The sequence below is a fragment of the Entelurus aequoreus genome, linkage group LG24 (genome assembly GCF_033978785.1).
Source record: "Entelurus aequoreus isolate RoL-2023_Sb linkage group LG24, RoL_Eaeq_v1.1, whole genome shotgun sequence".
Taxonomy (NCBI): Eukaryota; Metazoa; Chordata; class Actinopteri; order Syngnathiformes; family Syngnathidae; genus Entelurus; species Entelurus aequoreus.
This window is the reverse complement of record NC_084754.1, coordinates 22,374,943-22,390,967: the sequence shown is the minus strand read 5'-3', so window position 1 is coordinate 22,390,967 and position 16,025 is coordinate 22,374,943. Positions and strand designations below refer to the sequence as shown.

Here is a 16,025-nt window from a genome sequence, read left to right as displayed (position 1 = left end):
AGTACTCATTGATTGTTGGTCACAGATGTAGCTCAAGCTGCTTTTTCAGTTGAGCAAAAATTCCTACTCTCGCACATTTGACAAATAACTGCAAAGTGTTAGTCGTCCTATAATACTTAGTGTCCTACGACATGCATTGGTAAAAGATGCAGTGGGAAACAAGGTACATCAAAGTTGTGGTCTTCACAACAGATTTTAACTGCATAGACAAACTTGATCCCTAAAATCTTCAAATATATACGATATATACAAACATAAATAGCACTGACAACAAGTTAGGGATATGTGACTTTTGGTGAAATTTCAGGACATCCGTAATGCACAACCTTTACGGGTGACCTCGGGCGTTGAAGTGGAGGGGGGAAAGTGGGGCTGTCGTATCGGGGCCCGAGCTTGCGGCCAAAAAAAACTGTCATAAATGTTAAGATAAAATATAATCTTATTATTGAATAATAAGCTGTTTGATTATAATTAATGTTGAGAATGTTGGCCAGAATAGGAATTTGAATATTAAATATTTGGCACTTATATGCAAAACAAAAACTTTTAGGGAGGGGGGATATTTCTAGATATATTTGTTCTAGTTTAGATATGTTAATCCCATCTTTTAAAGTCAAAAACAAAGTTAGTTTTCATGTGTGTTCATTTTGCAATTTAGGTTTTTAGTGAATGTAAACATACCAAGTGTGTATGTGTGGGGTGGTGAGGTTGTGTTTAAGATGTATGGGGGCCCAAAATTTGGTGCTTGATCTTAGTTTGAGTTTCTCTAAACTTTTGTCTGGCTGTCTAAAGTTTTAGTATGTTTTAAATAGATTGCTCTCTAAGAAGGACCTGAACAGCAACATTCTCAGCAGGTGTGCGATCCTAGAATCGACCAGTACATTTTCACATACAGTTACTTTTCCATCTCTGTTGCAATCTGTTAGTAACACAGTTTTTAACTTGGCTGCTCAGCTGGCCAAATCCTGCCTGGGAATGATTTAGTTGAGTAACCCTTAACAAGGAAATTTATGGATCACACCCGTTTGGTATTTTGCTCGTCAGATTCTTGTTAGAGAACAGCAAGTTGTACAAAAAGTAAGAGGGGGGTAAAATTAAGTTCACATGTAAGGTTTATTTTGACATTTCAGCAGAAAGCACAATATTCATAACAGGTCACAATAATTAGTGAGCAGTGTATTCAAATCCAATGGTTAATTTATTATAACATCCTTTTATAAGGATGGGCCCTGAGAGCCACACAGCAATATGGTGAAAATATGTCTTATGGATGCAGTATATCAGCAAAATATAACAAAAATTGGAATACTCTATTTTGGAAGGTTATTATCATTTAACAATAGGGGGCGACCTTGGGTAATTTTATATATAAGAGTATAGAGAACCAAATGGGACAAAGTTAGATACATCGATTAATCTTTAAATAATTAAATGTGTCAATTGTAATTGAAATTAAACACATATATGTGTCAATCTATTTATTGTGAACATTTAATCTTAAAGTTAAAGTAAAGTACCAATGATTGTCACACACACACTAGGTGTGGTGAACTTTGTCCTCTGCATTTGACCCATCCCCTTGTTCACCACCTGGGAGGTGAGGGGAGCAGTGGGAATTATTTTTGGTGATTTAACCCCCAATTCCAACCCTTTATGCTGAGTGCCAAGCAGGGAGGTAATGGGTCCTATATTTATAGTCTTTGGTATGACACGGCCGGGGTTTGAACTCACAACCCACCGATCTCAGGGCGGACACTCTAACCACTTGGCCATTGCTTTTGTTAATTATTTTTAAATTTATAATGATTACTAAATGACACATTTAGTTATTTTAATGTGTTTATTAAGATAGACATTATTCACACCACAATGAGAAAATTATGTAGTTGCAAATAATGCAGATACAAAAAAGGGTAAAACATGAAATGAAGGGAAATATCAAAAGGCATTAAAAGAGAACAGAGCAAATGCAACCAGCTAACACTTCAGCGGTGCTATTTCTACATAGAGCTCAAAGTAAAATTGAAATTAAAAAAACAAAACATTTTGAAAAACTAACAAAATATTGCGCACATACGAGTGCACCAAGCATAGGCAACAAAACAAAACACCATTTCAACACCCCATATACTGGCAACCGTGGTGGCCTCTGCGGTGCTCCACTCCATCGTCTGTCGGGGTGAGGTGCAGCATGGCCAGAGACGGGAACAGACCCAACAAAGCAACCAAGAGAGCCGACTCCATCCCAGGCTGCCCACTAGCCCCCAAGCCAATGTCTAGTCTACGCGGATGAGCAAGAATCCGTCTCAGAGACCACAGTATACATGCTCTGTGAAGCTCGTCCATCCCGACGCTCAACGCTAGCTCCGCAGGCCCGTCTTTGTCCGCATCTCCGGTGTGGCAGAGAGCCGGCAGTTGGTCTCCGGTGCAAACATGGCCTAAAGGCTCCCTGAGGCAGATCCAAAAGTTGACAAAAAAGCACCAAAAATCATAGTGCCACCCGTTGTTGTTCAGTGCAGAAAGAGCCTGAGCTAAAAGGTAAAAATCACATTAAAACGAGGGAAACACCAAGAAAAACAGAGGACACAAGCTCCCGCAACCAGCAGACACTACAGCAGGCGGTGTATGTAGGAAAAAATGGCTAAATAGGACAAATGTAATATATAAAACATAAATTGTGATTTTAAGTTGTATTTATTTATTAATGTAAAATATCATTTATTTATTGATTTCATGACTTATTTCACGGTTTGATTATCGAATTAATTATCTATCCATCCATCCATCCATCCATCTTCTTCCGCTTATCCGAGGTCGGGTCGCGGGGGCAACAGCCTAAGCAGGGAAACCCAGACTTCCCTCTCCTCAGCCACTTCGTCCAGCTCTTCCCGGGGGATCCCGAGGCGTTCCCAGGCCAGCCGGGAGACATAGTCTTCCCAACGTGTCCTGGGTCTTCCCCATGGCCTCCCACCGGTCGGACGTGCCCTAAACACCTCCCAAGGGAGGCGTTCGGGTGGCATCCTGACCAGATGCCCGAACCACCTCAACTGGCTCCTCTCGATGTGGAGGAGCAGCGGCTTTACTTTGAGCTCCCCCCGGATGGCAGAGCTTCTCACCCTATCTCTAAGGGAAAGCCCCGCCACCCGGCGGAGGAAACTCATTTCGGCCGCTTGTACCTGTGACCTTGTCCTTTCGGTCATAACCCAAAGCTCATGACCATAGGTGAGGATGGGAACGTAGATCGACCGGTAAATTGAGAGCTTTGCCTTCCGGCTCAGCTCCTTCTTCACCACAACGGATCGATACAGCGTCTGCATTACTGAAGACGCCGCACCGATCCGCCTGTCGATCTCACGATCCACTCTTAGATTCAATTATCTAATTGGTTTCATTTTGTATTTAATGCTTTAATAATGACTCATAATTATTCAAATGTTTGTTTTACATTAAATAGGTTAATGACACTTAAAAACACTATTATAGATTTAAATCTATGATAAGCTCCTGCGACCCCAAAAAAGGGACAAGCGGTAGAAAAATGGATGGATGGATAATTAATGACACATTTAGGTAATTACGCCCTGTGATGAGGTGGCGACTTGTCCAGGGTGTACCCCGCCTTCCGCCCGAATGTTTGATTGATTGATTGAGGCTTTTATTAGTAGATTGCACAGTTCAGTACATATTCCGTACAATTGAAAAAACAAAAACATATAAATGAATTCTATTTTGCGCATTGCAGTTCCTGGGTCAGTTTACAAATTGGGGATACTTCACACTTTTTTGCGCGTTGGCAGGTGGGCTGACCCGGCCACAGGTCTCGGATCAGCTGGCAGCAGCCTGCAGACTTCAGCCGTCAGTCAGTGTGTTGTGTGGAGTCAGGAGAGTTGACAGCGGTTTAATGAACGAGCACACAGCCTGACTGACTGACGTGAACGAGGAAAAGTCTAGAAATGGACGCCAGGAGTGGAAGACGACGAAGCTAATTGGATAATAAAGCATTGTCTCGAACGTATGAACCTACAGTGCCATTTTCTACCTGTTGCTGCCATTTCTACATCGTGGACAACATTTTACATGATGAAGTTCAAGCCCAACCAGACCAGGACGTATGACGGCGAAGGCTTCAAAAGACGAGCGGCGTGTTTGTGTTTTAAAAATGAGACCGAAGATGAAGTAAGTCGTTTGTGTGCGTGTGTAAATAGCTTTTGATTTTGGGTCATGTAGTATGATCTCTTTCAACCGTTAGCCAAGCAACAAACTAGCCGTTAGCAGATCGTGACTGACATGTGAATAGTGACCAAGTTTTTATAGTCTTGCATAGGCAGACTTTTTAGTGTACTGTATGATTTTAATACGTGTTATTAGTCAGTTGTTTGATAGTATAATGATAATAAACATTAGTCACTTTGGACATACTACAAATAGTTATACTAAAAATGGTGTATTGCTTGCAACAAGCCAAACAAAGTTTCACTAAGGAACATGCATGTTTACACTTGCACAATATTGAACTTGTCCCGAAAACGAGTTGGAGCTCTCGGTGTAAAAAGCAAATGCATGAATAGAAAACAAAATAATACAAGCAGGAATGATAAAGAAACAGAACATGTAGCTTGTGCATTCACAGGTGTGCTAATTGTGACAACTAAGGGTGTCCTTTTTAAAGCAGACAAAATCCCTATTTCGAAGAGCTTTTAGACATTCGTGAATGGATACATGAGCGACGTTTGGTGTGACGTCGTCATCAAATTTGCACAACTGGTCAGTGGCCATGGGGACTATGAAGGGCTTCAATATTGGGGGGGACCCACACACACGCAAACGCACGCACACACACAAAAACGCACACACACACTTGTTTTTGTTACCTTCTTGAGACCTCCGAAAAATGCCTACCTCTTTAGGACCACCCTTACTAGATATATAAATATTTGTATATACAACATTAATATATACATACTATGCAAATATAAAAAAGGTAAGCCTTTTAGTTTATTAATTTTTTTTTTTCCGATTGTTTTGTTTGTAATTGTTTTTTAATCTTCATTATTTACTTCAAGTTATTACAGTATGTGTCTGTATACATATTTATTTATTTTTTTAAATTAAGTTCAGCCAAATGGGGCACATTTCAATTTCTTACACACACTAGTTATGTTGGCCAGAGGGGGAGCGCTTCAATTTTTTACACACACTTGTTATTTCATATGTTGACCAGAGAGTGAGAACTTTTAAAACCGGCACACAGTCAATTTGAAAAATCCCTCCTTTTTGAGACCACCCTAATTGATAGAGTTCACCACCAGGGGTGCAAATGAGACATTATCCATTAGATGTAATGGTTTTCCGTATTGAGACCATGATTTCGGTCCTAAATTATTCACCAGCCCTCATATGGAAGGTACTTTTCCTTGTCGATGTCTCAAGAAGGGTACAAATACAAGAACACACACACACACAGACAGGTTTGTGGATACATACACACACACATATCCATGGATACATACACATGTACACACAACCATGGATACATACACACACCCATGGATGCATACACATGCACACACATTCATGGATACATACACACACACATTCACATACATCCATGGATACATACACATGCACACATATCCATGGATACATTCACATACACATCCATGGATACATACATACACATGCACACATATCCATTGATACATTCACATACACATATCCATGGATACATACACATAAACACCTATCCATGAAAACATACATATACACGCATATCCATGGATACATACATATACACACATATCCATGGATACATACATATACACACACATATCCATGGATACATACATATACACACACATTCACATGTACAATTTTCCCCAGACAGTGCCTGCTGTCTGCTGGTTGATTTGCCAAAGCACTGGACAACTGTGCATTTACAGGGTGACTTTATTGTGCAGTCACAGAGACAGCATGTGTATGACTATTTTTGTGTTCTTTAAATTATATATTAATATACTCTGTGTGTGTGTTTATATATATATATATATATATATATATATATATATATATATATATATATATATATATATATATATATATATATATATAAGGAATCAATAAAGTTCTATCTATCTATCTATCTATCTATCTATCTATCTATCTATCTATCTATCTATCTATCTATCTATCTATCTATCTATCTATCTATGTGTGTGTGTGTGTGTGTGTGTGTGTGTGTGTGTGTGTGTGTGTGTGTGTGTGTGTGTGTGTGTGTGTGTGTGTGTGTGTGTGTGTGTGTGTGTGTGTGTGTGTGTGTGTGTGTGTGTGTGTGTGTGTGTGTGTGTGTGTGTGTGTGTGTAAGTTTTCACAACGAACCGGGTTCACATTGTATCAAAAAGACATCAACATTGTCATCTGAAAAAAGTAAACTAGCTTGTTTGTCTCAACAACTGTTTAAACTAAAGAAAAGTAAATGGTGCACTATGTTAAGTTGTTTATGAGTGCGTTTACTACATTATTGATCAGTAACTGTACCTTGTTTGCAAGATTTTTGGCAAACTGCAAAGACATAAAAAATGTGAATGTAATTTTTACTATACTTATTTTCACCAAGTGTTAAGCAAATCAATGACTTGCAGTTCAATGAAACATTTAAAAAACCTTTTGACAACTAAATTGCATTTGTACCCAAATATTGGGGTATTTTTTTCAGCACTATTTTATTCATTGAAGCAAATAACCCGCGATTAAACATGATTAATCACAGGTTTAGAATGTGATTAATCTTATTAAAAACATCATCACTTGACAGCCCTTGTGTGTGTGTGTGTGTGTGTGTGTGTGTGTGTGTGTGTGTGTGTGTGTGTGTGTGTGTGTGTGTGTGTGTATATATATATACAATTTAGTAACAGACACATTCATAACAATATGTAATATGTACAAATGTACCGTATTTTGTTCATTTTAAGCAAGAGCATTTATTTCTGTTTCCTTGGCAGCGCACTTCCGGCAACAAATGTGTGTTCCTATTTCTAGAAGCAAGTGTTTTCTAATCATGGCAGGCTTGGTAACAGACGACAAAGATTACTTTTTGAAGAAATGAGGATTTGCAACCTTATTTTTTTGAAGCTGAATATGCGGAGGATGAACTGCTGCTTATAGAAGCGAGCACGAAGATAGGGTGAAACATTGGAGCAGACGAAAGCCGCGAGAGTGAAGTCTGCGTGACTTGGCGCTGTAAATGTAGAACTTAGAACCAAGCTATGCAGACAGAAATGCCGTGCTTACCCAAAATCAACAGGAAAAATACTTTCCCGGCCAGCTGGACCAAATGTCCATTGAGTGAGTCACTATAATATTGATCATGATAATGCTTGTTATTACAACTACGGCACATACACTGTTGAGCTAACAAAGTAAATGTGGGCAAATACTGTAATATGACTGATAATGTTGTTCAGTCAATACAGATTAGGGTCTTATTGCATTGTGTTGTGCATTACAAACTCAAAAGCCATTCAGCTGTTGATGCACAAGCTCGCTTACCTCTCTTGCCGTTGCTAGGTTACGGCTAATGCCATAGCAGTATGTCGCAAGACGATGTGTTACTACGCTGGAAAAAGATTTCCTCAGTGTTCGCTCTCACAATAACAATGTCGCTACAGCTTGGTTATTATACAAGTTACGGAACTTAAATGAATAATTTTTGGCGGTTTTTGGATGCATGTGATTTACAGACAATACTAGCCATCGAGCACAAGCCGATTTATAACAAATTAGAATGCAAAAAAACAACATTTTGTCTTCTTGTCTCTCATAAGGATTGTGAACGATGGGCAAAATTCCAAAAAAAGTGCTGTTCCCCTTTAACCTATACAGCAGACAATATTACATATAGTAATGTACTGTCTCAGCAATTGACTTTAAAACATAAACCAAACCCTATAGGACTGTAGAAATGATTAAATAATTATCACAATAAAATATATGTATCTTTTAAAAATCTACTTGACCTCAGTCATCAGCTGTTGCCCCTTCTTATTGTAATTAATAATAATATTTTGAAAGCTTTCCTAACACCCTAAAACCCTACTTGACATTTATTTCTCTTCCCTGACTGTATAATTCTCATGTTAAAATAAAATAGTTTGTTTAAAAAATACTAATATGCTAATATTTATTTCACTCATTCATGAGCTCACCTGAGCTTCCTCAGTCCACCTTTCATTGCTTCACCTGCCTCACTACTCTATGTACTATCATTCTACTGTCAGACATAATTGCACAATATATCTAATATAATTTTAAACATGTTGATAAATAGTTAACTATGTTGTCTTTGTGTTGTAGTGTAACTTTTATTCACACTGACATTACTCTTTTTAAAATAACAGAGTCAATCTTGCTGCTGTTCCATTTTTTTGTGGTAGCATTTTGCTTTCTGGAAGGGGATGATATTAATATTTACGTTACTTGAGAACACTTATGGAGTTAGTAATTAATTATCGGACAAGTGACCATGCCAGAATTAAGATGATTTAACTCAAAATACCTGGTTTCTCAATATGAATACAAACTGCAAGATGTTAAAAACAACCAATATTCAACATTCTCAACGGATCGTCTGCGAGTGTAGTCGTCCAGCCTGCTCTCTCTCTCTCTCTCTCTCTCTCTCTCTCTCTCTCTCTCTCTCTCGCTCTCGCTCTTTCTGCCTGTCTCTCTCTCGCCCCCACACTCAGAGTTGGTCAAGGAAGTCACATGGCACTACGGGTATAATTTTGTACAATTGTGATACGTAAAATTTTGCGTCTTGATTTATTCCACTTCTTCAAATCAGACCTACAAATTTCCACGTCGAGTCACTTCCGGAAAATGTAAACTACGTCATCAAACTATGTGCTGTTCAATTACTCCAAAACTAACCCCACACAGAGCAAACAATGACGGCCATCGCACACCGCCTTGTTCTGGGCGGTCACGACCCGCCGCTGCAATGGAGATAAGTAGGTCAGCGACCGACTGTCACGTACTTAGCAACTGCAGCTCAAGTCGCGTTTATCCCACCTATATGTCACCCAAAAGCGACAAAAAATATTTTTGCAGCAAATTCATAAAAACACTAGCGTGCTCCTGTTGTATAGAGGAACTTGGACCACTGTAAACATATTGGCAGATCATTGCATTGACATTTTAACATTTTTACTAGCAAACATAGAACCCCGGGATCCAAACTTGTGAGTTACATAACTGATGTGTTCCTCAAGGCACCTCTTTAAGTCCTCTCCTGCATGCAGTCAGTAGTTATTTGTTCAACCTCTTTATTTACACTAGTAGTGTTCCTAAAGGTTCCATTTTAGGTTAGGGCTGGGCGATATGGCCTTTTTTTAATATCTCAATAGTTCTAGGCCATATCGCGATACACGATATATATCTCGATATTTTGCCTTAGCCTTGAATGAACACTTGATACATATAATCACAGCAGTATGATGATTCTATGTGTCTACATTAAAACATTCTTCAATTTAGCAAAACTGTATTTATTAAACAGTTATTAAGCAGTGGCACAAACATTCATGTCATTTCAAAACAGAAAGTGCAAGATTGTCAGAGACATTTTAAAACAAGCTATTAGTGCACTTTTGTGAATGATGTCACTAAGATGACATTTCAAAACAACACTAAATTAAAGTGCACTTTTTGTACAGAACGCCACTACAATAGTTTAAAACAAATAAAGCGCACTTTTGTGCATGATGACACACAAGATATTTCAATAAGTGTCACATAAAAATGAGCTGCATATCAAATAGTATATGTCCTACGGTGTTGATGTGGAAATAGTTGCTTCGGCATTTAGTTGGTGTGGCACCGAACGGAGATGTTGACATGTAAAGACATATTCCCGCTTGAAGCCAAACCACAGTCAGACGACGGACCCCGTGCTGTTTTTCTTGGGAATTAATTATTCCTCCATTTGTTACCAGATTCACACCTTCTTTCTCTCGTATTACCACTCAAACCACACCGTTAGCTGTTAGCATCACAGCTAACGTTACCATGTCGCTACCTGTCTGCTCCGCGGGAGCGTGTGGCGTTGCTCACGTGACAGTATGTGACGTATGTAAGAAGGTGCGCTTGTTTTATCTCTCTGTGAGAAGGAGAGACAGGAAAGAGTGAGAAACACATGCAGTTTTATGCCCTGCAGCTAAAAGCAACTGCGTGAGAACGTATACTCGAATATCACGATATAGTCATTTTCTATATCGCACAGAGACAAACCCGCTTTTTTGATATATCGATATACTCGATATATCGCCCAGCCCTATTTTAGGTCCTCTCTCTTTCATCATATAGGCCCAAGAGTTCAGTTAAAAAAACTTGGGAGAGACTCACATTTTTGCAGCAGATTCTTAAAAACACTAGAGTGCTGTCGTAAAGATGATCTTTGACTGGCTTTTTTGTACAAGGTCCTTAAAAACAGCAGAACACTCCTGCTACTCTGACAAAATAGACAAAATCAAATGTCTACTGCAGAGGACATAGGTTCTCCGCAATACTTAAAATAAGACTTAATCCCAGATTTCCATTGAATGCAGAACGATCGCGGACCGACATGTGCGCTGGCGGATATTTCCCAGCAGGCACAAGACGTTAAAACAAAGTGGATAACTTGTTGAGTTTGGTCCTGACGTTGAGCAACTCAAACCTAACGTTGGAAAATCATACTTTTTGATGACGTGTAATCAAAGTTGAGTTCTGACGTTGATTTGACCATTGAATTTTGGTAATTTTCCAACCACTATTTTACAAAACAATCACCCACTGTTATCCTGGTGCCACTGTGCTTGACATCATGAACAAGCTCAAAAACCTCATCGCATCCCTCCCATCAGATATCAAGAGGATAATCATCCACATTGGCTTAAATGACAAAAAACTCAAACAATCTGAAATTACAAAATCTCATTTCAACCTCCTCTTTAACTTGTTAAAAAGCACAAGACTATGCATTTACATCTCTGAGCAGACTCCTCAGCCTCTACCTGTGGCTTCAGGCCACCTGCAAGACTTTTATGGTCACTTTTATTGATCATTTTAATTTTTTTCTAGAACAAATCCTCCTTTTTAACAGTGATGGACTTCACCCAAATAAACTTGGCTCACATACAGCATTAAAAATCAAAACATACAATACAGCGTGCAAACATTAGCTGACTGTCTAGTAACACCTACATCTTCACCAATGTACTGTGAAACCAACCCCACCTTAGTACCACAGCAACACTCAGTTTCTATCTGTCTGTCCCCTCAGCCCATCCCATCTTTCTGTTCATGTTGTCCTCACACTTTATTCCATCATGTTAAAACCAGATGTCACACGTCATATCTCCGCCCTATTTCCCACTCCTCACCACAAGTCAATAAGTATCACAAACTTAATTTTGCACTTCTCAACACCCGCTCCCTGAATAACAAATCTTCCATCCTACATCAATTCATCACTGACAATAACCTGGATTTTGTCTGTCTCACTGAAACATGGCATAAACAACTGGACTACCTCTCCCTCAATCAGACCACACCCACTGCATACACATACATTGAAAACCCCTGTCATGGGGAGAGGGGTGGTGGCATTGCTGTTATCCACCGAAAGGACATCCCTTCTACTGTCATCTCCACCCTTCCTGTCCCATCTGTGCAATATCTCCATGCATTTTACTTCGAGGTGATTTCAACCTCCACATTGACAAAGCCAACAACAAACTGGCCTCATGTGTCCTTGAACTTCTACACCCCTTTTAATATCATTCAGCATGTCAATTCCCCCCTCCCACCCCCCACACCCATGGACACATCTTGGATCTCGTCTGTTCCTCCGGACTTAGCCTCCATCAACTCTCCAGTCACAATCTCCTCATCTCTGATCACCTGGCCATCACGATGGACATCCATATTCCTGTCCCTATCTCCAAAGCTAAAAGGATAATAACTTTTCGGAATATCAAATCAATCTCCTCACCTGCCTTCTCTACCCAACTCAATTCTATTCTATCAGCCTCTCCTCCTCCCGAGTCTAACAACGCATCTGATCTCATCATTTGCTATAACCAAACACTGTCCACCTGCCTTGACATCCTGGCCCCCTTAAAATCCAAAATCGTCTGCTTCAATCACTCTGCCCACTGGTACACTCCTGAGCTGCGGAAAATGAAAATCCACAAAAGACAACTTGAAAGACTCCACCGGACTACTCACCTCACCGTACACCAGCAAGCATATACAGCCTTCATCCAACAATACAAAACTGCCCTCAACATGGTCCGGTCCACTTACTATTCCAATCTCATCCATTCTAACTCCTCCAATCCGCAGACTCTGTTCAGTACAATTAACCATCTCCTCAAACCCATCGACAACCCCACGTCGCCCTTCACCACAGAAAAATGCAATTCATTACTGTAATTCTTTCAATCCTAAATCAAAATCGTCTATAGCACCTTGACCCCCACTATCATCCGTAACGATATACCACCCCTCCTCAACTCTCAGCCTCTAACACATTTTCTACCAATGACCCAATTTGATATAGTTAATTTTCTAAATAAATTCCAAAACTCGACTTGTGTCCTTGATCCTACCCCGACATCTCTTGTAAAAGATTGCCTATCGTCTGTCACCCCGCTTATTACTGATATAAACAACTCTTCCCTCACCTCCGGTTTTGTTCTTCCCTCATTCAAAACTGCCTCAGTCACACCCATCCTCAAAAAACCTGGACTTGACCCTGAAACAATTAGCAACTTCAGGCCCATCTCCAACCTCCCTTTTCTGTCAAAAATATTGGAACGTGCGGTGGCAGAACAAATAACTCACCTCAACATCAATAATCTCCTTGATCCATTTCTATCTGGTTTCCGTTCCCACCACAGCACTGAAACAGCCCTCATTAAAGTCACAAATGACCTCCTCCTCGCATCGTACTCAGGCCACCTCAATATCCTCATTGTTTTGGATCTCCCACAGCTTTTGACACCATAAATCATTCCATCCTTTTCTCCTGTCTGGAAACTTCTTTCAAAATCAACGGCACTGCACTCTCCTGGATTAAATGATACCTGACCGACAGACAGCAATTCATATCCATCAATAACTGAAAATCATCCATCTGCCCCCTGTCCCAAAGTGTCCCCCAAGGTTCGGTACTTGGCCCTCTCCTCTTCACCCTGTACATACTCCCACTTGGAAAAAAATAATACACCAACAAGCCCTCAATTATTATTGCTATGCTGACAACATTCAGATCTACATTTCAACCCTGTCCATCACCTCTGCCAACCTAACCAACTGCCTTTGCTGGGTGCCACCGACATAAACATCTGGATGAACAATAACTTTCTCAAACTCATCTACAGCAAAACAGATCTAATAATTATTAGTCCAAAATATCTCACCAATTCTGTCAGAGATTTCAACATATCCTTCAACAACCTCACACTGTCTCCTTCTACGCACATCCGGACAATAACATTTCATTTGAAGACCATGTCAAATACCACTAAAATAGCCTACCTCTACTTCAGGAATATTGCCCATCTCTGACCCCTCCTGTCCTTCTCTACCACTGAAACATTCATTCATGCATTCATCACCTCCACTCTGGATTACTGCAACAGCATCCTTTATGGTTCATTTTCCAAAGTCATCCATAATCTTAAACTAATCCAAAACTGACGACATCACCCCTGTCCTACAGGAACTTCACTGGCGACCTATCCCGCAGCGCATCCAGTTCAAGATCCTTCTCCTGACCCATAAAGCCCTTCACAACTTGGCCCTGTTTTACCTCTGCGACTTCCTCACCCCTCACATACCTATTCGGAACCTGTGTTCCACCAACAATCAACTGCTGTGCCCTCCAAATAGAACCCAGCACCGAACCTGGAGGGACCGTGCCTTCTCCATCGCCACCCTCTGGAACTCTCTCCCGCTTTCCATCCGTTCATGTCTTAATCCCTCAATGTTCAAAAGACTATTAAAAACCCACCTTTCAAAACTGCTTTTATAACTGGACAAACCATCTCATAACTCAGTTATTTTTCATTTTGCCCATTTTATGTTGATTTTCACTGGTTGTTTTATAATACTGTATGTGCTTGTATGATTATGATCATGTTTTATTTTGATTGTGTAAGCGTCTTTGAGTGCAAAGCGCTATATAAATAAAATGTATTATTATTATCAAATACAACGTTGAAACATGCTTTTTGACAATATTTATTCAATGACGGGTTGTGACGTTGATTTGACCAATAAAAGGTGGTAATTTCCCAACCAACAATGTGGCTCCACGTTAGACAGCAACGTTGTCTCAATTAACAAATACAACTATTTTGCAAAGTTCTTTCAAAGTCAGTTTTAAAGGACATGCATGTAATCAACGTTGTATCAATGTCTTGTGCCTGCTGGGTTTACATTTTTATTCGAGTCAATGTTTTAATTTCCATCGCCCGCGTAACGTCACCGAACATGTTGCCGTTCCCATTCCAGCGCTAAATATACGCAGAACTTCTATTTTTTCCGGATGACGCATCAAAGCCGTTCAATTTAATTACACAAGAAGTTATGCACAAATACCAAATCTGGTTTACTTTCTAAATAAAATACTCATACTTCAAGGCGGATCCTATTTTACACTTTGAAAGGTCTTAATGGGCAGCGACGGCTTCAACTTGTCAAAGGTTTTCAGACTTAATTTCATCTTGTTGACACAAATGGATGAGCACATGCTGATTCTGGGGGTACAAAATCAAATAATAATTTCCAGGTTTATTCCAGGAAGCTAAATGGGGATATGGAGGCCTGTGTCATAAATCAGCTGATACGGAGGCCGGTAAAGCAGGGGAGTGGTTGTGTGACACGCTCGCCAGGGATATAATGTTACTGTTACTATAAAGTTGTTTATCAGGGCAGGACCAAGTTTATTTGTTTCTGCTTCTCTGGAAAGACAGAATAAACGTTTTGTGGTTTGCTTTATTACTACCTCCCTTATCACGTGATTATGCGCGGATTCACAATATCTCGTAAAAGTCTGTGCTATTTCGCCGTTCCGCATTCAGTGGAAATTCGGGGTAACAGTGAAGGGAGAAATCCGGCCCCCTGCTCCTTTGCTTTATGTGCCCCCCCAAAAAAATGTACAGTCTGTTGTCGTTTGATGTGTTTGTGAACAAAGGCAGAACACAGCATCAGCATCAAGTAAAAGCTGACACCAAATCTTTCTTTGGTGGTCCAAATGTAATTGTTGCGGTTCCAAATCAATGAATCTCTGGGAAACATTATAAATAAGTGCAAGATTTCCTTCCATCCATCCATTTCCTACCGCTTGTCCCTTTTGGGGTAGCGGGGGGTGCTGTAGCCTATCTCATCATCCATAAATAGCTTGTGTGGATGCAAAGATGTCCTCGTCTGCAGTGGACATATCACATCTCAGACATGTGGTTGGGTGTGTGAGGAGGTGTTGAATGTTACACAGTGTGCTAAACACTAAGTAACCTATGAGCTGCAATTTTTAGAAACAAGGTGCAGGCACTTGCGCTCCCCCCTTGCAGATTTGCTTTCATGGACCCCACTGCTGCCAAATCCTCCTCTTCTGTCATTGCTGGGCACTCTCCATCGTGTCTTACATAAATTACTTAGGTTATTGTTGATTGTAGTGCAGTCAAAGCAGTCATTTTCCGTCACATAACATGTTGTTGTAAGTCTTCATTTAGACATATGATCTTTGCCTGTCACAGTTTATGTGGGAAAATATCCGTCTTGTCTGGATTTAACAGGACTAAAAGTTAGAGGAAGTTATCTATCACAAAAATACATTTTTATTAACATCTTACTTACTTTAATAATAATAATAATGGATTAGATTTTATATCGCGCTTTTCTATTATTAGATACTCAAAGTGCTCACAGAGAAGTGGGAACCCATCATTCATTCACACCTGGTGGTGGTAAGCTACATTTGTAGC

The 16,025-nt window shown here is 39.9% G+C and overlaps 1 protein-coding gene across 1 annotated transcript in view; it reads left to right on the top strand.

Moving 5' to 3' along the window:
• The first annotated feature begins 3,801 nt into the window (after positions 1–3,801).
• nudt4a (nudix (nucleoside diphosphate linked moiety X)-type motif 4a) overlaps positions 3,802–16,025 on the top strand; it is a 33,442-nt gene continuing 21,218 nt past the window's right edge. The window contains exon 1 of the mRNA XM_062035326.1: positions 3,802–4,176. Coding sequence (XP_061891310.1) covers positions 4,015–4,176 — 162 coding nt within the window. The 5' untranslated portion in view covers positions 3,802–4,014. The remainder of the gene's footprint in view (positions 4,177–16,025) is intronic.